The 25296-nt window shown below is 39.4% G+C and overlaps 3 protein-coding genes across 3 annotated transcripts; 2 read left to right on the top strand and 1 right to left on the bottom strand.

Annotated features, from left to right (window-relative positions):
* Positions 1–1161: 1161 nt before the first annotated feature.
* Positions 1162–22654, top strand: LOC132910595 (uncharacterized). The gene is made up of 11 exons (XM_060966379.1): positions 1162–1825; positions 3797–4269; positions 15198–15497; positions 15981–16205; positions 16358–16666; positions 16819–17118; positions 17304–17609; positions 18039–18341; positions 21747–21891; positions 21972–22126; positions 22209–22654. The coding sequence occupies exons 2-11, from the start codon at positions 4200–4202 to the stop codon at positions 22511–22513; spliced, it is 2418 nt and encodes an 805-aa protein (XP_060822362.1). The 5' UTR covers positions 1162–1825; positions 3797–4199; the 3' UTR covers positions 22514–22654.
* On the bottom strand, positions 22632–23770 carry LOC132910600 (COMM domain-containing protein 10). Its single transcript, XM_060966387.1, has 3 exons — positions 23631–23770; positions 23056–23419; positions 22632–22962 (listed from the first exon to the last, which is right to left on the bottom strand). The coding sequence occupies exons 1-3, from the start codon at positions 23657–23659 to the stop codon at positions 22762–22764; spliced, it is 594 nt and encodes a 197-aa protein (XP_060822370.1). The 5' UTR covers positions 23660–23770; the 3' UTR covers positions 22632–22761.
* Positions 23771–24026: 256 nt separating this feature from the next.
* On the top strand, positions 24027–25247 carry LOC132910598 (methylthioribulose-1-phosphate dehydratase). The gene is made up of 5 exons (XM_060966386.1): positions 24027–24168; positions 24263–24357; positions 24431–24699; positions 24803–25004; positions 25088–25247. The coding sequence occupies exons 1-5, from the start codon at positions 24139–24141 to the stop codon at positions 25164–25166; spliced, it is 675 nt and encodes a 224-aa protein (XP_060822369.1). The 5' UTR covers positions 24027–24138; the 3' UTR covers positions 25167–25247.
* Positions 25248–25296: the final 49 nt, after the last annotated feature.

The raw sequence follows: 25296 nt of genomic DNA, 5'->3' as shown, positions 1-25296 counted from the left end.
TCGTTGGTACCTGAACTCCTTACCGATCCGCCGATGTATTTAGGAAATACGACGGTTAATTGCCGTACGACCCACTGAAACAGTCCACGAACTTAGTTTGGCCGACAGAAAATCGAACTTTTGGCCAACGATCGGTCACGATAGCGTGATTCAGCCTCGCAGAAGCCAAACTGACGCAGCTGCAGTTTTTATTAATTTCTTTATTTCTTCGCATAAGTAGGTACATGGTGGATATTTAATTCTCTGGAAATAAATTATTTGCTTCCGTAAGTTCAGTCATCCCGAGAAAATGATGTAAATCATGGAAAATCCTAAATGTTTATTTATAGAGTTGATCAATGTGGCTTCTGAACAACACGATCACCGTTCTTCGAATGCAAGGAAGAGCGCCGGTCACTGTACAAACTATTGATATAATTACATAGGTATAGCGAGCTATGTTCGTATTACTTGGTTACAGAGGTTCCATACATAGATATCCGAAATTAATTGCCTATTCAGAGCCGCTTCCGTGACTCTAATTGACGTCAGACGTAACCGTTTGCTCTTCAACGTCCCTGGACAAGCGATTGATTTTAAACAGACCTATACAGTTCACCGCGAAGAATACTTAAAATCTTCGAACCAGACCAACGACAATCGACGAATACCTAAAGGTATCTAAATTCTCTTTCTCGTAGGCGCTTCTACGTACGAGGCTACCAGATAAACTCCGCTTTCAACAAATTCGTACAAACGGAGTTCCACCTCTTTCATAGAAAGTAGCTCTTTCATCAACGAAAGCGATATCGTGGAATTCCATTTATTGGGAGGAAATTTGTCCGCCTAATTAACCGTAGCCGAGCTTCTACCTAATAAACGAAAACTAACAGGTAGCTAGCGAAGGAAATGAGCGAACTGCTACTATACGAACTCCGGTTGTATAAACCGTCTGCCGACAAGTTCAGATAAATGGAGTTCCATGGTACCGGAGGACGGCAGAGACGCAAAACCCTGCTCCACGACGGATGCTGCAACATTCCAATGCTCGACGACGCGACGGTCCCTTGGCGAGAACAGCGTCGCCGGCGAAAGGGTGCGTCGAAACAATTCCCCGGATACACCTGATCACGGCAGGGAGCCCTGAACGTTTCCCCGTGAGCGGCTGAGTCAGGTGGGAGGTGGAAGGTGGAGTTACGGGTGACGAGTCTCGGCGGCGGCCTCTGGTAGGGGCCCCTGGCGTCGTTGCGTACCCTGGTAACATTGGACCCCCACTTGCGCGTTTCGAAGTCGGAGGCGCATATACGACGGGCTCGACACCGATATACCCGACAACGACAACGACAACGACGCCGACCGGCGACCATCATCCGTCCTAGCGTCTGCAGTTGTTGCAGTCGGCTCACGGCGCTCACCGTTGAGCACGCGACCGTATACAGTCGCAGGGGATTCCCGGCGTTTCCCTCTGTACATATTCTCTTTGGTTGTTCGATACACTCGGTGATACCGACGATCGGCCGTTTTCCACATCGCGACTCGCGCCAAGGATAATACGTACGAGCGTTTCGCGGGATAGTGAGTCACACAGGTGCCACGAAGCAGACTGGACGAGAACGATCGGAATTCTATTTCTCTTTCTCCTTCTTTCTCTTATCCGCACGCACACAAACGCACGCGACTATATAGACAGTCCGTGGCGCGATCGGAATTGGGAAGGTCTGAAGCGAACCGATCGACCGGTCCCCACACGCGTTTCACCCGTGCGTCCACGTCGAGGACTCTTGGACGAGTGATTCGGGCACAGTGAGGGTACTCTCTCGGAAGAAGGGGTATCCATCGAGTGACAGTGAGTAGATCCCGTGTGAATTTGGTGTACGAGAAGGATTGGTGGCGCGCTACTGGTGAACCTCGAACGAGAGCAAGGGAGAAACGTAGTGACAAAACGGAAGGTCTCGATCGAGATCGATCAGAGAGTGCGTGTATCTCGTGTGATTCTTTCGTGTGAAATCCGAACAATTCGGAGGGAAAGCGATATATTCGCGACACGAACACGCTCTTTCGTCTGACTTTCGAAATATTCGCCGACTTTTTGCCTTTCTATTTGCGTAGGATGCTCCTGAACACGATGCGTGATCAGGAGCGCGCCAACAAGCGGCCCGCGGGAAATCGCGACGAATTCATTCCGCCGTCTCGTAAATTTCGTTGTTTCGCTCCGGGCGAAGTTTCGATATTTTCGTAGGCTCGGTGAATCACCCGACCGATTCCGTTACTCGCGTTCGCGGAAAGTTCAAGGAAATACGGGTGCGCTCGCTCGTTCGCTCGCTCGATCGCTAGGCTGGCCTGGCCGCTTTCTTAAATCGTTATTTTCAGCGGGGGCCGATTATTTCGCGATTCCCTGCGCCCCATTATATGGTAATTGCCGCGACACATGCTCGACGACGCGGCGTTACTTCATGCTCGAGTAACTTTGACATATTGGAAGCGTAATCGGTCGAGGCACTAAGCCGCGTGCAATTTGCCATCTCTTTTCAACTACTACGATTTTTCTTTCTAGCGACGTGCGTATGATTAATTTATAAATTTCAACATCGTTTACGATGATCGTGAATCATCGCCGTTCGATTTTCCAAGGAAAAGTAACGCTCTTTTTCGTCGAACCCATTTTTCTCGGTTTCGCGACACCATTATGATATAAATAGTTTGAAACGCTCTGTTCGTTCACCTCGTTCTCGACCTGGCATAGATCGTCGATCGTAGACGTTCATTGATCGACACTCAGACGTTGTTTTTTATTCCTGCCTCGTCTAAGACATGAGTCAACGTTGCTGGATATCTAAAACGATCGCCGCGAGCAGCGTTCCAGTCGTTCTAGTTTTTTTAAATACGCTCCGCTTTTCTACGATATATCGCACATTGCGACGCAATTTTTCGAAATCATTCTACCCTCGTAAATCATACACGTGGTAGAGTTCAACCGATCGGCGCTAATTATCTTCTGTGTTATTATTTTCACTAATAATAATCGATATTGCACGTACGTTATTTATAGAAACGCTCTTCCAACTGTAACCACAAGATAATTCCTCGAAAGAGAAAACTCTAAAAACGTATCCAACAAATAACGACACGATTTTAAATTATTGCTACGACGTTTAATTTCTTATTATTTTACCGATACGTTTTGAAAGAAGAAAAGAAGAAAAAGAGACTCGTTAAAGAGCCACAGCGAGCTTCGGCAAACGTGTCGCGCTGTCGACAGTTCGACTGGACGATTTACGATCCGCGTAAAAGATGCTCGTATCGACGTCACGTTCGTTTCCATTCACGAATCGGTAGGAACAATAAATCACGGTTATCTCGGGGTCAGCTGGAGGTTTCTGCGTACGAATCAACGTCACGTTGCAATAACGGAACTACGTCATAAATTAGCGAGCCAACCTCAGCGGCCAGTTAGCCCGATAAAAATTTCCTAGCTACCTCGAGTTACACCGGTTTCTCCAGTGCTCTCGGCACCGTTTCCTCCCATGCGATCCACGAAGGTCAAGTACTTTTCGCGAGTACAAACGGCCATCCTTCCGGTTATCGACGCGATCTCTATCGATTCTTCCTGGACCACGTTCCTACCAGGAATCCCTTTTTCCAACGTCGATGGAATCCTTTGATCTTGAAGCTTCACCAGTGGAATCCTTCGTTCTTCCATCGTTTCCAATGTTAAAGTCCTTCCTCCTTCGAACATCCATCCTTTCCTACGTCGATCCTCAGCTCTTCGATCTTCGATTTTTCCAACGTTAATAGAATCCTTCGTTCTTCGATCTAGAGAAGGACAACAGGATTAAGGAGGGAACGAAAGCAAGACTTCTAGTGGCAGGTCGCTGAATCGTGAAAATCTAGGCGGTCGGTGTCGAAGAGCGGCAAGAAATCAAATTACGAGATCTCGTTCGATCGGAAGGAAGGTGGAGGAACAATTGATCGAGCAGAAGATAGAAGAAGCGTAGGGTAGAAGTCGAAGACGTTGTTACGTCGGAAGAGCGGTTTACACGCTCGTAAAACGGTGACACGGAGGGGGTTTTACATGCGTCATCGTCGTGCGGGTACAAATCGCACGCGACCATACTCTTCGACGACAGTACACGTGTATAACGACGCGCTCGATCGCTCCTGCGAAACACGGGGCTTCGATCTTCCTTCAAGGACGCACGGTGATAAATGCGGTGCCGGAGATGACGTCCTCCGTGTTCTCCAAAATGACGATCTGGCTGGTCCTGCTGTGCTTGATCATTACGTGCAATGGTGAGTACCGATCAGGATTCCGTTTCTATTTATGTTCCTATTGTCATCGCGAATCGTTGTTAACAAATTCTTCACGAGAGACGTGCTTCGACGTTTCTACTTTCGTAAACGTTGAGAATGGCAGACGTGAGTCAACGTCTTCCATTTTATTCGACGTGATACGTGTTGGAAAAAAAAATACGGAAATTTGGATAAAATTTATTTCACAGGATATCGTCGACAATGCGTTAACGTTAAAGTTATCGTAATCGGAATATAACATAAATCGTTCGTTTCTGAGACGAGAGAGGAATAAATCTATTTGCTGAAATTTTGATTCAAGAAATTGAATCTTTGAGAAATTTCAATAAATTATACGCGTAATTATTTATTCTATCAAGATAAATCGAATAAATACTGTCTACCGACAGATTAATTTTCTATGAAACTAGACTTTGTTACTGAAACTTCGTTGAGTCTTATTAGCGATCATTTTGTCTATATATAAATAATACGCGTTTTACTTCGGCGTAATGATAGTTTTAAAAACAGATCGCGTGACGCAAATGTTTGTATAAGATTAAATAGTTTCGTGCGTATTCATCGTTGCCTGACTTACCGGTGAATAACAATTTGCACGTCAATTTTCAACCGAGAAAGTCTGTAAATTATCGATGTCTGCAAATTAACAATGTAGTTACAATGAATTACGATCTGTCGTGTGACGATAAGAATTTATCGTGAATCGATATTACGAATAGCGTAATAATATCGATTGGTCGACATGAACGAATTAATATGCTAGGAGCCATTATTTTTTACGACTTCAAAGGCCTCAACCTTGACAAGGGCCTCGTAACCTTTAAGTGCCATCACAGAGGTTGCATTCGAAATGATCAACGCGAGGGCATGAATACTTACCGTCAGTAACATGTAATATTTTATTATCGATCCAACTGTCAAATTTCATTCGATTCACATGTATTATTATTCCAATTTGTCTCTCCATTTTCCATTGGAATCGTAGCTAGCACGTTTGAATCATTAAGAATCTTCTGCCAACATCGCAACGTTTTCATGTGATCCACTTTCACGGTATTTGAAAGCTCGCGTAAAGTAGTCATATTACTTGAATTCAAGTGACTTAGAGTCAAATGACTGTACTAACTAGAGTAGAAACTCGAATGGATATATTTCAAATCTCAGAAACAATAAGTTTATTTTCTTGGGATGACTGAACTTACGAAAGCGAGTCATTTATTTCCAGAGAATTAAATATCCACCATGTACCTACTTTTGCGAAGAAATAAAGAAATTAATAAAAACTGCAGCTGCGTCAGTTTGGCTTCTGCGAGGCTGAATAGGATCAAACGATCCTACGACATAATTAATTATACAAAGTTCGAGTAAATTCATATAACAGAGGTTTAGGGAAATGGATTCAATTGGCAGCAGTTCATTTACTGAAGAAACAAATTTTATTCCAACGAACGAAGCTCGAACAAACCAGATTCCTATTCTATACCGAACAATGACTAACAATAAGATCTGAAAGGAAATATTTTCTACGCCACAGACCATCTCACTTGCAAATGCATTCATTCCGACACGCAGCCTAAATCACTCGAAATCCGTCGACCGAACAAAACATCGACCACGATTCTCGCATTCGATATCCCCGAAAGAAAGAACTGACCAAAACTGCGTGAAAACCGTTTCTCGAGCACTGCCACCTTGGCAGTGAAACCAGCTCTCAAGGTGATTCTCCGTTGCCGCGTTTAGGGATCCCCGTTTCTCTTTCCACATTCGTAGCGCTCGCGACGATTCCGTTTCATTAAAAACGTGGCACGTGCGCCACGCAGCTGTTCGAACCACGCGAAAATCTGTGTTAACAGGTTCGATTCACTTTCGTAGAGCGCGTCGCGTGTCTCATTGGAATAACAAGCGTCGAACGATTTTCGCCTGTCGCGAAACTCAGGCGAAATCATCGCGATCTCAAACGAGCGCGCTCACTTAGCCGCGTAATCAGAGCGAGACGCTGATCATCGCATCGCGCATCGCTGGGAATCGTCCGCTCTTGCAGCTGTTGCGACCTGCATTGGATGATTTCAGCGGGATTAGGAAAGTAATTGTAATCGACTATGTCCACGCGAGACGATTTTCCATTTTTTAAAGGATTCCAGGATTGAGTCCTTAAAGTCAGGACCACCCTATTGAATTCTGCAAAATGCCCCAACCAAATTGTAACTTCAGATTATACGGTGAACTATAAGAATACTCGTTTTGCTTATCTTTCATAAATTAAATGCCATACAATTAAAGCTAATGCATCTTTTAAACCGAACGTTCTCAACTATAAACACCTTAGCATTTTCGTATGGAGAATAAAGAAAACGCTAGTAATATCAATGTATAAAAATATATACAGTTGACTTTTAAGGAGCAGAAATAACTTTGAAATTATTAAACGATCATGCACCACCCACGAGCGTTAAATCTTTTTCTAACTTTTGTTACTTTGAAGCTACGACTCCGTTTATCTACGTGGGATATCTTGCGTATTACAGCGAACGCTAATATTGGAACGAGATTGCAAATGGTATTGCAAAAGTGAATGAAATATCTGAATGAAGTTTATACGCTCTGCGAAGCTTTTTATTTGGTTATCAGTGTAGTATGAGGTGGTTCTTAAACGTTGCTTACTTAATTTGGATAGAGGATCTTCTAATTATTCCGGGCAGTATAACGTACGTCATAGTTGACCCTGTTCCCTGACTTATGGAAGTCGCTCTAGTATGTGAACTTGAATCAATTTGTAGAACAATTGTTGCGCGAGGTATTCATTCATGTCGATCGTACATGTTTATTAAGAGAGAGATTAGCATACAAATGTATGCAAGCAGTTTATTTCTCTACAAACGCGTGAATTCTTTTCATCGTGTATTGTTTTATAAGAGATTGTTGGTTAGAACGTTACGACAGTACGATGACAGAATTACAGGGGAAACGTTACATATGAGGTAAGAAGGAATCGAAGTGAGTGGGATTGAAATTTCCAATAACACAGTTACCAAGTTGCCGTGAAGACGTTTACATCTCGACTACGGTTCGTTGCTGGTAGCGATACGAATCGAAGCGATCGAGCGTGAAGAATTCGAGACGATCTTGGACCATGCACCGTGAATCATCCGAAGAAAAAGGAATTCGTTAGCTTGCTCGTCGGAAATATGTACTCTTCGTATAATTATCGAGTCACGTAAAAAGACTTAACAATTAACGATAATGTATTCGATGCAACGATGAAATCGACTGCGTATCAAACTTTGAAAAAGAAAATAAATATGATGGAGAATGTAAGTAACGAAAGCAGAAAAATACCAAAAATATCAAAGATATTCAAAATGTGGAAAATATAAAACGAAAACGTATAACGCGTAACAGTACGATAAGGTGAAACATTTTTGCGAGTACAAATGATTGTCAATTATTGCGCCCGTAATATTGTTCGTGAGATATTAATAAAATTTGATGTTCCGGAATTTCAGTGGTGATTTTTTTACCGATCGTTTTTCTGTGCACGCGTTCTCGTAAAGCATTCGCGGCATGGCCAGGGAGCGGCGTGCTCACGAGCCGAAAGAACTGGTTCTTCTGCGGAGGGTGGTTAAACTCGATGCAATGCGTGCATTTAGTGAAACATCGCTCTGGAATGCAAACACGTGGGGAAGGGTAGGAACCTGCATGGGAACTATCGTACGATCCTGCGTTACGATCCACACCACTGAATTTTACGCGTTCCATGGACACGTTCGTTTCGCTCTCGTCTAACTATCTTCTTTCCTCCGATTTTACGTAACGCTCGTCTATTTCCATCTATTCGACGATCTTCGTTTTCTCTGATCTCATAATACGATTTACGTATTGGTTTCTTAAACGTCGAACAATGTGATTAACATTAATCTAGTTGTATCATGAACTCCAAATGCTGAGATATACAATTCTTGTTAGTATTTTCGATTTATCGATTCCTGTAACGTTGCCTCAACGAATACCGTTTTCATATTTTCTTATATTTTCTAACGACTACAATTTATGATAATTCTTAGCAGCTGAGGCTCATAATACGATTTACGTATTGGTTTCTTAAACGTGGAACAATGTGATTCACATTAATCTAGTTGTATCATGAACTCCAAATGTTGAGATATACAATTCTTGTTAGTATTTTCGATTTTATTATTTCATTTGGTATTATCGATTCCTCTAACATTGCCTCAACGATACTGTTTTCATATTTTCTTATATTTTCCTAACTACTACAATTTGTGATAATTCTTAGCAGCTGAGGCTCATAATACGATTTACGTATTGGTTTCTTAAACGTCGAACAATGTGATTAACATTAATCTAGTTGTATCATGAACTCCAAATGTTGAGATATACAATTCTTGTTAGTATTTTCGATTTTATTATTTCATTTGGTATTATAGATTCCTCTAACATTGCCTCAACGATACCGTTTTCATATTTTCTTATATTTTCCTAACGACTACAATTTGTGATAATTCTTAGCAGCTGAGGTTCGTAATACGATTTACGTATTGGTTTCTTAAACGTCGAACAATGTGATTAACATTAATCTAGTTGTATCATGAACTCCAAATGTTGAGATATACAATTCTTGTTAGTATTTTCGATTTTATTATTTCATTTGGTATTATCGATTCCTCTAACATTGGCTCAACGACACCGTTTTTATATTTTCTTATATTTTGATAACGACTACAATTTGTGATAATTCTTAGCAGCTGAGGTTCGTAATACGATTTACGTATTGGTTTCTTAAACGTCGAACAATGTGATTCACATTAATCTAGTTGTATCATGAACTCCAAATGTTGAGATATACAATTCTTGTTAGTATTTTCGATTTATCGATTCCTGTAACGTTGCCTCAACGAATACCGTTTTCATATTTTCTTATATTTTCTAACGACTACAATTTATGATAATTCTTAGCAGCTGAGGCTCGCAGCAACTCGTTGTTTCTCGCTTTATAACCATCTGAAGGTGTCAAAAGAGCAACAATTGAACCTTCTCAATCTACAACTTCTGTAGCGTGCAAGATGGTCCTTGGAGTTTTTAAGGAATTCTATATACTCTTCCTTCTTCCTTCCCTTCCTTACAGTGAGACGTGGCTTCATCGAAGATGTATAAACCTCGAGCGCCACGAAAACAGCGTTAGCAATTGGTAACGAAATTTTTATCGACTCGTACTTTCACGTTTCGTTTGCGCAGCTTCTTAAAACAGCAAAAGCAAAGAAGTTCATTACGGGACCAACATTTTTCTTCTGGTACCACAGTGACCAACTACTGCGTCGTACGAAGAAACGGAACCGAGGTTCGATGAATTCCGGGGTTAATCCTGGCCAAGGACAACGCTCCGATCGCAATGAAATAAACGATCGTCGGTCGTTCTCGTATCTCGAGTTACATACCTCGATAGATCGATCGAACACATATACCGCCTGTACTGATTTTGTAATATTTCTCAAGAGGCATCATCCCGAGATGCGAACAATAGATAGAATCGATTAAAAGAAACGATTTACAGAAAACATGAGTTTACCTCTATAAGAAATAACTTCAGTCAACGAAGATTTATCGTATTTTCTTGACCCACTTCGATTAATTCCTTGTTCGCTTGGAAATCATTTATCTTCGTTTGCGAATCGTCTCATTTGGACAAGGAAATAACGATGATTTAATATAAGCAGAAACAGAGCTTTGAAATTTTCAGAAAAACTTCACGTATAATCTCTATACAATGCATAAACGATAGGTGAAAAGAGGCATACATAAAATAGATTAAAGTAACTCGATAGCCGCGAGTCTCGATTTAACCGGTCTGCCTCGGCGTCGATTAAGCCGCGGTTAATCGAGATCCCATCGCGTTAACTTACAGCTCTGGAACACGAGGAAACTCGGGAAGATTCATCGAACGAACAGAAGCATCCTCGTTTGCCTTTAAAATCATCCTTCTTCGAAACAAACTTGGCAACTATCGAGAAGCTTTCTCCGTCGATCCTGTTGTCATCGATTTGGGAACGCGGTCGAAACCTTTCTGGGAAACCTGACTATGGCAATCGTTTCCGCGAACAGTATTTCTTCCTCGTGATCCCGGTTCAAAGTCATCGGGAATGGGAAAGGTTTCTTGAAAATGAAACTGACGTCACTGTTGCTCGTTAGCTGGCTAAAAGAAGGAACGTGAAAGGAATACAGGAATAGTTTAGAGCCGTTCTTTTTCCACTCTTTACGACCGTGATAGCGTATAACTACGTCGTTTCATCTTGTGCGTTGAATTACGCGTGCTGATAAGACACGTTGCGAGCTTTCTGAAAGAGCAAAATGACTCGGTTCCGCCGACAACTAGCCAGTTTTGCGTCAATTACGCTTCTGTAATCGCAAACACGTATTTTTCGATTTTGATAATTTATAAAAAGAAGATTCTTCGGGGAAGAAATAGAATCACGAGTGGTTTCGGTTAGTAACGAGAAAAACTCGGCAGAGATCGATGGAATCTTGATTATAATAATACCGATTAACGCAGTAATTGGAACTTTGATTAATGGAAGATTCAATTGTGATTCCTTGTAAGAAAGGTCGGTGAGCAACGGTAGAGACAGCAGAAAAAGATTGTCATATTTTTGTTTAGAAGCTTTTAATCTTTGAAATATTAATCTTGGAATATTTTGAAATAATTGATACGTACTCGTTGTGCGTCGTGATTGCAATAGCGATAATCAAAGTTCTACCGTATAATATCTGCATGCCCTAGATGTGACAGAAATCGGTATACGAGCAGAAAGCATGAGATATAGGTTAATAATGTTAAAAAAATTGATCGTGAATACATATGTTCATTTTCGCAGAGGGTAATTACAGGGCAATTTCACAGTTAAGAAACAAGTAGTTCGTTTGAAAAGTATGCGCGTTAAAAGTTGATAATCGTTTGGAAGTTTGTCGGGAACATTTTAGATTACACTGAACGATTATCTACACGCGTTCCTCGAAGAATAGTTTCTTGAAATCCCGGTGCAAATATACATTTTTTCTCGTTCGTAAGTAGGTACATATTGACGAAAAATACTAACCAAACATTCCAGCAAGTCAAACTTTTGCATTCTCTTAAAATATACGTTCTTGAAGAACGTTGCTGGCATACCAGTGTACCATAAATATAACTAGTATTTTCTAAAATACTTTCCAAAATTCAATCTCCCTGACTCATCGTCCAATCGCCAGCCCTTCGACACCATCTTCGTTCTCTCGTTTATATTTTCACTATTCTTAGTATCTTAGTCGACGAACGAAATTTCTGTGGTTATCGCGATGGAAATCTTGCAAAAAGGCAACGCCCAGCCGACGTATTTTGAGTTTCACAACGTCGTCTACGTGGGAAAAGAAATCGGCCGGTGTCTCTAATTGTCCTCCCGGAGACATCGATGTAAGGTTAACGACCGTGGTTGCGCGTCCATCGGCTCGGTCTTAATTACGGAACGATATCCTCTTCGACTTGGTCGAATCCTCGTTTTTCTCCGTTCTTCGCTTCTCTCGCGGCCACTCCTCGCCACAAGAAACGGCTGGCCTTGTCTTACGGTCGATAATCTTGGGATGAGATTCCATTGTTGTGGAATTAGTCACGGCGAGACCTGCGAAGATACATCCGGGACGCGTACCTGGCCCACCACGAAATCTCGAAATACCGATATTTTAATCGGCAAGGTTATCAGCCGCGGCTAATCGGCCGTTAAATCATTAATCGATCTACAAAACAGTCATATCGTATGGTAAAACTGGCGAATGGTATTAATCGAAGGAACGTTACGTTCACTGCTGATCATAAATATCAGGATATCCATTTATATTTAATGTATCTTAACGCGTAATTTTCTGCTTATTTTATTACAAGTCTGTTATTTCATTAGCATCGTTTAATTGGCTAAGAATCATGGCGATTGTAGTTACAGAACGGTATTTTGCGTTCATTATTACGAGAAATTCATTATATAGTCTTTCGAGGCACGAAAACTTATCGTCGTAAAGTATAAAGCTATAACTCGATTAAATATGGAACTAACCGGATGATATTCGTAAAATGTGACTGAAATGCTCGATTAAATTGAGATTATTAAAACCTTCGCTCGCGCCATTATAATATGCAACCTTCCATATGTTTCTTGCGACATAAAATACCAAATGCGAGTGAAAATTGTTAGAGTTTTCCAATAAATGTAACCAGGTGCGTTGATATTTGACAGCGTAGGTGATGTGGAGAATATTTTGCTCGTTAATGTATTTAAAATTAAAGGGATCTCGATGATTCGCGGCGGGCAACGATCGAAAATTACGTGGCGGAATATCAAGGACGCGATGAAGAAAGTAAGAAAGTACGAAGAAAGTAAACGGTGGCCTTGGACTGGCTGAATGAATACGGCGTGACTTAGATGCTGTACGATCGTGTCCGTTCTTTCTTTTCTTCCTCGCTCTTTCCTTTCAAAGTTCATCCAGTTTTATCGTATCCTTGACGAATATGTCTGCTAAAGCAATTCACGATAATCCAATTTCTCCGTTCTGTCCAACGACAGACTTAGAAAGTCGTTCAACGAATTAAATAAGTAATTGACGAAGTTGCTCGAAACGAACTATGTTGGATTTAACTACGTTGGAGTATTATCGTTGATTTTTATATATGATTATATCAGATGGTAACACCTACACACGCTATACCACCTTATGCAACGATTCCCACAGTCCACTGCAGCAAAGTCAAATGACGAAGGATGCGGATTAGCCACGTCACTGTTTCGAATAATAATTTAAAACGCATAAAATAGTGCTAAATACTTGAAAGAAACGAGGAAGCGATGGCTTAATAAACACATTGTATGAAAATCACTGTTATTTGGAGAGAAAGTTTTTCAACGAAAATTTCAGATATTCCGTTTATTACCTTCTAACGTTCCACGTATATCTCTAATTACAAATTACAGCCCTAATAATTCTGCAATAGATATTACTATTAACATTAAGCAATATCTATACGTAGAATATTTTCTACATTTCTGAAGCAATCTGATTCTGTCGAGTTTTCGTTAATTATTTATAAACTCGCTGCATGATACCGTCTTCTTTTCGTCCAAGATATTACGTTAAAGTATTCGAAGATCTTTTTGCCTCCTGTGTAAAATTATATTACGGGCTGTTACAGAATAATTTTTTTTTTTTTTTTTGGTTATTTTACAATTTGTCCTTATGGACATTTGGTAAAGTGTTATATCTTGTTGGTGAAGAAAAAAAAAAATAAAAATAAAAAAATAAATATAGCATGTGGGCGGCTACCCCCAGCGGGGTGCCATTTACAGAATAATGGCTAAATATTTTAAATTGAACGAAGAGAAACAACGATGCTACAAAGGAAAAGGAAGAAAATGATAAAAATTCTCCAATTTTGAACTGGTAGATAGAAACTTTTGGATTAAGGAGTGCGGAATAATAGTCATTAAAATGTATGCGCTGTGTATGTATGTAAACCATTGGAAGCATCGTCGTCGTCAACAATGTAATCAGCACGACTACTCTACGTGTCTACTATAAATTCCAAAGTTTATACACCTTGAATGCAGTGAAATTATATTACCAGTTACCAGCCATGAGTATGTCAATGTAAAGTGGGAAACGACCTTCCAGTGTCAGCGACCAGCTTTGCTCGTCTTGAGGACGAGCTTCGCCACATGGCGAACGTAACGAGACAATACCAAGGACCAAGTTCGGCACGGACGCGTATTACATACCGTGGCCACGTAGAAAGTGTGGAACGGTGCACACGGTGGCTCTTTCATTCAGAGAAATTTGACCGTGATCGTTCGCCGAACAAAAACGGCCGACTTTCGATACAATTAACGATACGGGCTATTTCGAGGTGGTTCTATAGAGTTTTTACGTGTGCAATTCTGCTGTCGAGGCAACTTTTTAATGAGAGCTCGCTCGTTAATTAGAAGATCCTAACGATACCGTGATAACTAGGAAGATAAGATTGATGCGTGGAAGTGAAACTTCCAGTGAAAATCGAAAAGAAAGTGGTAGAAACGGGAAAGAAGGAATTATCGAAATTCGATTTGATTGCCAATGAGATTGTAGGACTGGTGTTGCAGAACGGTTGATTTGGTATTCTGGACACAGTGTATCGAACCGAGTTTTACGACGCTAATTCTTCGTGGTTCCCCCTTTTAACAAATATTTTATTATCGATCCGTCCCTGGTTCTATTTGCACATGGCGACAGACGCGCGACGCAAGGCGATTGTCTACGTGACTGTCGTAGCTTCCTGCCCGATGTGTCCTACATATATATATATGTTCAACCGAGTTCCTTTGGATCACGATGTGACTCTTCGTTGGAACACGGAGCCTGTTCAATTTTTCTGGTTTCTCAAAACTGGTAAAAATTTAACCACCGAGCATCAAACAACGAGTTCATCTACGTTAAACGATAAAAACCTACAGACTCGGTTTCTATAAATAATAGAAAGAAACAGAAATTATTGAGACCTTGAAGATAACATTACCTAAAACGAATAATTAAACTCTAATAATATTATTCTATCAATTCTCCCTTCACTGGACGATATCTCGAGAAATTTTCGAATGCGAGACAAGTTGGTGATTTAAAGGAACGTGATCGCATTGTCGATACATGTCGCGGTATTTAAAATATTTCTGGAATTCTCGAACACGCAACCTATGAGGCAATGTTCAAACGAGCCATTTTAATATGTGACTTTCCTTTTTCCACGATCTTACCGAACAAAATTTAAACATCTCCAAGTTACTGTAGCGAAATTCGAAATTTCATTTTTAATCTGGAATTCCATCCTGACGATCTGTTGATAGGCGTACCTGTGCCAGAAGAGTCTAATGACGCTACAACGATCAATGCTACCACGATCAGCCCGATTTCTATGGATCCTGAAATTCAGGGTCACTCGATGGACGATATCTTGCCAGGAACGAAGGCGCCACCGAGCCCCGTGCTATTCGTGAACGTTCCGGAGCACACGGAAACGGAACTCGGCTCGTCCGTTCTTCTAGCATGCAGAACCGCTAATCCTGTGGCCGAGTGCCAGTGGTCCTGGCAACCTTTACCACCGGTTCACCTGCCACTTCCGGATATCAGCGAAACACCAGCGACCAGTTAGTTACCAATACGTTTTCATATTTAAAGACAAATCCATTAAATCCATTAAATTTTCTTATTCTTTTGAAAATTTTTATGCACTTTCATACTTTCATGAAGGGAACCAGAAAAATGGAATCTATACAATAATTTGTTTCGTCTATTACAGATTACGATAAGTACTCCGCTTCTGATATTTTATATATTTTTATATATTATACGGATTCTATTTAGCATAAATGCATAAGAATCCGCACTCTAATCGCAATATTGCAAATACTTCAAGTTTAGCGTTGAAGCTTCTTAAGTATCATAGAATAAATTTATGCTCGATCGATTCCAAGTATATTTCGTCTTTGCGAATAAAACAATCGATAATACAATTTTTTATTTGTTTCGATTATGACGAACGCCCGTGAGTCAAACTTTCGATAAAGCTCTGTTATTTTCCACGGCACTCGTGTACCGTGTATTTATCGAAGTTCTCTTATAATTTATAGCCACCACGGTCTCGGTGATTCAGACGACAACCACGCCGACTACCAATCCACTGCCGGTACGACAATTTCCTGCCTTCGGGAACAATAGCAACGACTGTTCCGTAAGATTCTCAAGTACGAAGCACGAGCAGACCGGATACTGGAGCTGCGCCGCGAGAACTTCCACGAATGATCCTTTCACCAGCACGGAACCTGCTAAGCTGAGCATCGTTAATGAGCACCAGAGTATGGAATGTTGATTGTCTCTTCTTATCCTTCTAATTCGACGTCCAATTACGTTATATTTCCTGAATCTGAAAACTTATTCGTTAGAAAATAATTAAAGAAGAAGAAAGTAAGAAACAGCAAGATGAATGTTGATATTTATAAATGTCCAGATCCTCTGATCGTATTTGCGAAACTCGATAACGTCGTCGAAGTACCAGCAGGATCCTCGGCGCAAATAATGTGCCAGATGAAAGCATCTGTCCGTGAATGTCAATGGTCCTGGAGGCAGTTAAACCAATCGCAGCCGTGGAACCTCGAGGTGAAGCGATTTCCAGCTTTCGGCAACGACAGCACCGATTGTAGTATTAAATTCAAGAACGTGTTGCCTGAGCAAGAAGGATACTGGACGTGTGGCGGCAGAATCGATCCGAATTCTTCATTCACGCAGTCCAATCCCATTCGATTTCTCATTTCGGAAGGTAAGGGATCCGAATTCTTTTTATCATCTTGAAACGATATCTTTAAAGAATTCCTTTCAATATCTCGTAACGATAAATGTTTCTTACAATTTTCCTTGCGATATGTATAATCGATGGAGCAAATTACAAAAGACGTTGATCTTCTTTCGCAGTTGAATTTGTACAATTATCCAGAGGAATTCAAGTAGCGCCTGGTGAATCGGTGCTCCTCAGATGTCTGGTGAACAAGCCAGTGGTACAATGTGAATGGTCCTGGAGGGCATCCAACTCGAGTCAGGCACCTTTGTTAGTTAAGAAATTCAATCCTAACAAAGACGCGGATCACGATTGTTCGGTAAGATTCAAGAACGTTCTGTACGAGGAGGAAGGATTGTGGACGTGTGGCGTTCGACTGTCACCGCATGGAATTCTTCACGAAGCGCCACCTGCGACTGTTAGCCTCCTACCTACAGGTACGAATACCTGGTCTTCCGTAAAATATCAAAAATCAAGTCCTAGAAATATATATTTTTTCATAGACCAAAATCGTTAGAAAATTAACGAACGCGAAAATTAACAAGCGATGCACGATTTCTTCGTACGTTTATCTGCCAAAACGTGGATTTAATCGATCAATTTATCTCGATCGATGTTCCAGCCAAAGTCAACTTCGTTGAAATGCCGTCGGACACTTCCGTGCCGATTGGTACGGAGGCCACGTTGAAATGCGTAACGAGCAGCCGCGTGGAAAAGTGTACGTGGACCTGGAAATCACTTCACGGAAACGAGCCAGAAATCATCGCTCAGGAATACCCAAGCAATGGCGACCTTGGTAGAGACTGTTCGCTCACGTTGCCACGAGTATACGCCGAAAAACAGGGTCAGTGGGCTTGTCAGGTGTCGATCAGTTCCCTCAACACGATGCTGACCTCGCCGTTCGTCAAGCTCACCGTATTCGAGCAAGGTATTTTTATTTTCGTCAACGTCCTTCTTGCTTCCACCTTCTATCATTTCCATAACTTCTTCCACCTTCTATCGTTTTAACCTTCTTGCTACTAAACAGCAGACGTTAATGCAAATTTATACTTTAGATAAGGAGTACTATACTTTGCATATTATATGCAAATTCCCCATAAATACACAGAGATCTATCAGCAATCTAATTATTACCTGACATTTCATTTCCATCGTTCGCTCGTTTTTCATTTTTATTACGTTATATTCTGCATCGTATTACCATATTCTCGATATTTATATTACGTAGCTCCATACTAATTCCGCGCCTAACGCGTCTGAATTCGTATTCAATTTTACCAAAGGTTATAGGGTAAATAATAAAATAAAATAATAAAATATCGTATAATAAAATATCATCGTTATATTTGATTTTCAGACGAAGTGAAGTTCTCGGAGCTCTCTCAAGACATCCAAATATCAGCTGGAGGGAGCGTCTTCCTGCATTGTGTGACTTCGTCGGCCGTGGAACAGTGTCGATGGTCCCTGACCCCGGTAAACTCGAATACCACGGTAGTGGTAAAGCAATTTCCGGCGGCCGGAAGCGAGGCCAGGGACTGCAGCGTCAGGCTGACGCACGCACTCGCGGAACAGGAAGGATTGTGGACCTGTGGCGCCAGGGTACGTGGCAAACAGAACTACACGGATGCACCTCCGGCCAAGCTGAGTCTTCTGGAACCAGGTATCATAGAATCTTGAGACGGATTCGCGACATTCCTTTCCTTTCACGGGTGAGGGTGTACAAAGAGCAGTCGATCATAGATCCATGGATCTCTGGTCGCCTCGCGATATTCGCAACAACTTCAAGGCGTGGTCGTGGATCGGCCATAGATCCTGAGGAGTGTACAGCATCAACGTATATTGTGTATATATTAGCAAATTACGGATGAGTCCATCGACTTGAACTTGAAACACGAAGAAGTTGTAGAAAAATAATCGAGTTTCCGGGTAGTGGCGTCGAAAGAAACATTTCACCTCGGCAATCGTGTAATTTGCTTTTCGAGGCTGTAAACGAGTGGACGTAAAGGTCGCATATGTTGCCAAGAAAGGTCGGTTCTTTGTTGTTTATACAAAGAACGATGACGTTCTTTCTCGGGAGAAAATCGATGACGATCATCGCCGAGATTCGTCTCTTATGAAACCACGATATTAACGATCGTTGTCACCGTATACCGATGATAATCTTTGCATATTATTCATCTCATTCTGCTTGGTTGCGTTAGACAATGATCGAACAAAACTAAACTTGATATTCTTCTTACAGTCAGCTTTTTTTTAAATATGCAGATATATGAAAAGAACGAACACGGATAAGGACTTCGACGTTATTTTTCCGGCATTCGGGAGTCGTTTTTCCGGATATTCTAATTAAGTGACTCATCCTCTGCAATGTATACACGATGTATCGTGTAACGGACATTAGTATTTTTGATCGATATCGTTTGGAAGATCGTCACTGGGAAAACACGTAGAAAAAAGGACAGTGACTAGCTTTCAAAGCATTGAGAAAAATCGATCGCGCTATTGTACTGTGTATCGCAAAGTCTTAGAATATACAATTGAAAGCCGCGCGGGCACGATTAAAGGAATTCGTAGAAAGAACGAAAATAATGATCGATCATCAATCTTAGTACCGTAGACGAGGAATTGATCGCGTCTAAGTTCTCCGAAGACTGTTGTGGGTGAAGGCATCGCGGTGGTGATGGAATCTGTACGATGTTTCGAGTCTCATAGATGATGTCTACTTCTCTCGATGACTTATAATATAGTCATCAATCACGTATATATTGTAAAAGAGGTAGACATATAAAAAAGAAAAAAGTATATCCGTTTCTTCGGTCTGCAATTTTTATTTAAATGAGATTATCATATTCGATTTAGCATTTTCTTTCCTCGATTCTTGTAAGGGATCCATCGTTACGTTTGCAAGAAACAATAAGATTCCTTACTCGTTACCTAGCGTACCGTTACCGCACATATCGCATTTGCATCGATTAGCATTAGATGGTCCTAATTTATCGTTGTTTTGGTCGCATCCATTATTGTTTCCCTCGCGATTCCTTGATAAATCTTCACGAGGATTTATTAGATCGTTATGCCTCGGGGCTAATCAAAGCCTGGCAATTAATGAGCGATTAATAATGCTGTCCGGTTTTCTTATAGGACACATGTATCGTTAAAAGGAACGCTAAATAATATATCCAGCAAGATCGTTCCATTAATAACAATTATTTCATCCGCGCCATTAAATTCTCTATCTTATTTGTCAAGCATACCATGCAATATGTCTCTGTGCTCACTAAACTGTATTTCAAGCGTAATGTTTCTTTTTATCCCCATCGATGGCACGCTTAAGAAGCGCACCTTACTCGTTAAATAACATCTATCACTCAATGTCATTCACCCTTTCTTATTTATATGCTCAACGGCAGGTCTACGCTCAAATGATTTCGCATTTAGCATAGTTAGTAGCCGCGTTAGTAAGTACGCGAAACCGTATTGTGTGTGTAAGCCTTTTCGCGAGCATTCTGGCTACGTTTATTGTCATTTCTCGTATTATTTATTGTCGAAAGTCAGGGAAAGTGCTTTGAACAAACGCTCGCCAATGAAGTTTGCCGACTTACGATCCATCGATTCCAGATTCTTTCTCCTGTTCCGTTCTCTTTTCATTTTTATTTTCTTCTTTTTCTTTTTTTTTTTTTCTTTTTTTACTTCTTTGATAAGACGATGGATTCGAAAGTTTTTTCAAAGCGATGCTAATTAATTCGAGACGTCTTGACGAACAGCAGAACAATTGCACAAATTGCCCTGCTGTAAGAGAGTAACCAGGGAAAAAGCGTTCGTGCTCTTCGTTCGTTCTCACGCGTAACGTTAGATCTGAGACGCATTAGCTAGTAACTATTTAAAAAGACTACGCGTAGAAATTTTTATGTTTAAGGCTACGAATATTTATTTGTTAAGCGAAGTAGGTCGTTTAAGAGACTCCAGTGTGCTAATAACGATTAGACTCGTCACGGGGCCGTTAACGAATCAAGTTAGCTGAACCGTGGCCAACCGTGTTGCTAAACGAGAAGTCAACGTACCGATGACATTACGAAAACTCCACGATCAAACAGGTTTTTTTTTTATTAGAAATACTACGATACGCACTTTCTACATACTCATTATATTCAATTACATGCTAAAATTAACTCTAAGTAGACAATTCTTACTGTTAAGCGTCCCGTTTGAGATGTTCACCTTCGTTTCGAATAATGTAGCGTTGTCGTTGTCGTCGGTCGACCGGCCGTCACTGCGAAAGGATAATAATTACGTTCGAATCACTGTAATTACTAAAGGCACAAAAATAATATCAGCAAATGATATCAATATTAAAGAAGGAATTCCAATTGCGACGTTGTCGTTCGAAGAGTCCCGGATATTCATAGGGAACACGATACGCATCGCGTGTAATAATCAAACGTAGAACGCTTTCGTTCGAAGCTAATTAATACCTTCGTGTGCCATTGAGTTACTGTTAAGTTCCCAACGTGAACAATACAGGAATCTACACCGGGATGTGATCGGTGGATCGTCGTACGTTTCCATGCGCGCTTGAGTATCAGTCTCTCCGGCATTGTAAACCATTTCTTTAAATAAATGATAATACGAAAACGTCATTGCGGTCTTTCTCATTCCCATCGCCTTTGATACTAACGCTATACATATACCATCGAAATAAACTTAAAACGTCCTATCTAAATGAATGATATTTTTGAAAATATATGTATACATGTATAATAAATTGTGTACCATTAATGAATCATTTTAAGTATCATACTCTTTGCCATATGTGAACACAAGTTACACAACGAACATCTTCCACACATCGACACATTTTTCACATATTGTACCCTAACAAAAAATATGTCACGTGAAATTTGCTTGTGCACGGTGTGAACACTTAATGCACACGCGTTGATATATGTTCGATCCTGGAAGAATCTGCACTACCGAAGGAGAGACATCAACGCTTTCGGTGATTGGGCTAGAAACGAATCGATGAAACAACAAAGTACTGATTACAGAAAAGATTAATGATTTTTAGAACCAGTGACCGTGGCATTGTGGGCTGTGCCCCATCAAATGACCACTCTTTCGTGCAAAGTAGAAACTGTGCTATCGAAAGTCCAATGCCACTGGATCCACGCGCCGAAAACTCATATTTTTCAGAATATCAGTGAAACGAAAAGGTAACTTTTCTTCTAAATTCAACATTGTCTACACTGAGAATTTTCTCAGTTTTATCTCTCTTTTTTTCTTTGATTTTTAGACACAACGTACAGATGGATTATCACACAGGCGTATGTACCTTGGAATTCAAACCCGATCATTCAGATTTAGGGAATTGGATGTGCAAATTTACTGTTCCAGATACTGACGAAGAGATAGGAAGCGCGACGCTCGTTCTATTAAATAGTCTTGGCGGTGAGTATTGTTAGATTTCATTATGCTATCGAACTTTGAAGAAAGAAATAGATATAATTTTGTTTTCAATTCGATGTTGTAGATGAAAAGTTGGGATGGATCGTAGGTGCTCTGACGACCCTGATTTTATTCCTAATGATTATTATAGTTGTTTTAGTAGTTTGTAAAACACGTTTATTTATAAGGAACTCATCAAAAGTTTTAGAAACCGTTGCTGCATCGGGGAAGAAACGGGTTTCGCAGGTGAACAACGAACGGTATACCGAAAATCCATCAAAATTAGATATACAAATTTCCGAGCCAAATCAAAATGTAACAAATATCGATAGCGTTCTTCCAAATAGAAGCCCACATTTATACGAGCATGTTGGAAAATATAGGAAGTAATCGAAAGAGTACAAAAATCTCCGAAAATGAGTTAAATTTGTTCTTTTCAAATCTAAGTATATCGTAAAATCAAAATTAGCTTGTAACACAAATGTATTAATAAATAAAGATAGAATAATAAACGTAAAAAGTTAGAAAATATATTTTATATAATATAAACCTTTTATACAATAACTATATATGTGTATATATATAATGTGTGTGTGTGTGTGTGTGCGCACGCGCGCGCGTGTGTTAGTAACTAAATACTATTTAAAAGCATCCAATTGTGACTGTATTTTCTCTAGATTATGATACAGATCTATGAGTTCTTTCTTATCGAATTCCACTGTTAATTTTGATTCCTCTTCTCCTGTCAAATTCAACTGCAATAATGACATTGGCCGCGCGTCTTTTTTGATAGAGGAAGATGCAGCTTGAATATTTAAACACCAATCAATGTCTTTAACCTAAAACAGAATAAATTAGTATAAAATGCATGTTTTTATTTCCTACATCCATCCATGTAGATAATACTGATGGCCATTATCATCGTGACATACCTGAACAGGAAATATAGACATCTGTCTAAAATTATCGATTATTCCTTTACTGTATGTAATCCATGCATTTAAAAATATTTGAATTTTCTCATCATCCGTTTTAAAAGTGTCCTTCAAAGTGTTTTCCATTAATTGTGGTTTTACAATATTGCAAGTAGCTTGTTTGTAAATCAATATTATCGCATCTAAAAGGCAAGTTAGATCATCCTTATTCAAATCCAAGGAAACCAATAGTTTTTCCTCTTCTTCTTCGCTGAATATTTTTGTATTAACAGCAGACTGAAGCGTCTGACAAATACGATTAATTAGTAAGCGGAATTTACTGTTGTCTACCTGGTTTGCTATTTTTAAACCTCGTTCGAGCCTAAAGCAAATAATACCGATTTAGATGAAACTGAAATATGAGATCACTATACTACGAATCTAAAATTTGCTGAATGTCGTTTATCGAACAAAAAAAAGAAAAATGTTTGATAAACGACACTCGCAGCAAATTTTAGATTTCTCTAATTTTTTAAGATAATGCTTTAGTTACAATGAACCAATTTAATAAGAATTAAAGATTTAAATACTACCGCGGTGTCACTGTGATCCATGAAGCCATGATACTTGACACATTTATAGGTTATGCGACTAATTCGATAATAAAAAGTTGAAGAAATCAATGAACATGATTTGACATTACATCTTTAGTATTAATTTAGTTAATCAACGCTGAAGTTTTAAAAAATAGCAGTTAGTTGTGTACAGCATTCTTATATCACGAATTATGCATGTATTTAGGTGGGTGTATCAGTACTGAAACTGTACACTTGATAATTTTAACATTAATTAAGATTTGCACTATATCGTATTTGTACTATAAATATGATTTACACAGATATATACTACAATCAACAAAACTAGGTCTTACGTAGACCTGTTTTCTTCCAAAAAAAAAATAATTTAAAGTCTATCAAAAGTTTATTAACCACACATAAACGCACGTGCGCATACCGTGATCACTGGATCAAAGTACATAGATAAGATTATGAATGTGTAGAAAACAACACAGTAGTTCGAAATTTTTCAGAATATTTAAAGATGTCCTCAGATTATACCGAATACGACAAGGTACTATTTAAAATAATTATTTCTTACAAATAATTATTCAGATTGATATTATAACCTCAATATGTATAAGTTTAATACTTTTATTATTTTACAGGAACATCCACGAATTTTAATTCCTCAACTATGTAAACAATTTTATGATCTAGGATGGGTAACTGGTACTGGTGGAGGAATATCTATTAAACACAAGTAAATAATATTGTCTTCTTATATTATATATTAAAGTCAATACGTTAATATAAAATAATAATTATATTTATAGAGACAAAATTTATATTGCCCCATCCGGTGTTCAGAAAGAACGCATTTGTCCAGATGAAATGTTTGTACAAGATATTAGTGGAAACGATTTAGAACTACCACCAGTAGAGAAAAAGTTGAAGAAATCTCAATGCACTCCATTATTTATGTGTGCATATATAAGGAGAAATGCTGGAGCTGTAATTCATACCCATTCAAAATTTGCTGTAATGGTGACATTACATTGGCCTGGGAAAGAATTTCGTGTTACCCATCTTGAGATGATAAAAGGTATAAAATGATAATTATATTATTACATGTATTTGTAATTATAATATATATGAATATACTCTTTCATTTATTTATCCAAATATATCAATATCATATAATTTAGGCATAAGGAATCAAAAATTGGGAAAAGCATATCGTTATGACGAAGAATTAGTAGTACCCATAATAGAAAATACTCCGTTTGAAGAGGACTTAAAAGATGAATTGGAAAAAGCTATCATTGCCTATCCAGAAACTTGTGCTGTATTAGTAAGAAGACATGGTGTTTATGTTTGGGGAGATACATGGCAGCAAGCAAAAACTATGTGTGTATTAATTTAATACTAATATTACTAATGCGTTAAGTACACCTTTTGTTTTCATCTATTATATGTCTTTCTCTATTTAGGACGGAATGTTATGATTACCTATTTGACATAGCTCTACAAATGAAACTAAGTGGATTGGATCCAGGTGTGGTTCTATAAAATAATAAAGTTCTAATAAAATTGCAAATTAATAACAATATTTTTATTCATTACTTTTACAAGATAATAAATTAATATCACTATATGTTTTACAGAAACCATGATATACATATATATGTACATATATATA

This window comes from Bombus pascuorum, chromosome 9 (genome assembly GCF_905332965.1).
Source record: "Bombus pascuorum chromosome 9, iyBomPasc1.1, whole genome shotgun sequence".
In the NCBI taxonomy this organism is placed as follows: Eukaryota; Metazoa; Arthropoda; class Insecta; order Hymenoptera; family Apidae; genus Bombus; species Bombus pascuorum.
The sequence above is the reverse complement of the archived record's forward strand: the minus strand, read 5'-3'. Positions and strand labels throughout refer to the sequence as shown.

Coding starts and splice junctions, on each gene's coding strand:
- LOC132910595 (XM_060966379.1), top strand. CDS start 4,200: ATGACGTCCTCCGTGTTCTCCAAAATGACGATCTGGCTGGTCCTGCTG. Junction 16,206..16,357: donor CATCGTTAATGAGCACCAGA/GTATGGAATGTT, acceptor ATAAATGTCCAG/ATCCTCTGATCGTATTTGCG. Junction 16,667..16,818: donor TCGATTTCTCATTTCGGAAG/GTAAGGGATCCG, acceptor CTTCTTTCGCAG/TTGAATTTGTACAATTATCC.
- LOC132910600 (XM_060966387.1), bottom strand. CDS start 23,659: ATGGCTTCATGGATCACAGTGACACCGCG. Junction 23,420..23,630: donor TGGATCACAGTGACACCGCG/GTAGTATTTAAA, acceptor TATTTGCTTTAG/GCTCGAACGAGGTTTAAAAA. Junction 22,963..23,055: donor TGTCTATATTTCCTGTTCAG/GTATGTCACGAT, acceptor ATTCTGTTTTAG/GTTAAAGACATTGATTGGTG.
- LOC132910598 (XM_060966386.1), top strand. CDS start 24,139: ATGTCCTCAGATTATACCGAATACGACAAG. Junction 24,169..24,262: donor ATTATACCGAATACGACAAG/GTACTATTTAAA, acceptor ATTATTTTACAG/GAACATCCACGAATTTTAAT. Junction 24,358..24,430: donor GGAATATCTATTAAACACAA/GTAAATAATATT, acceptor TTATATTTATAG/AGACAAAATTTATATTGCCC.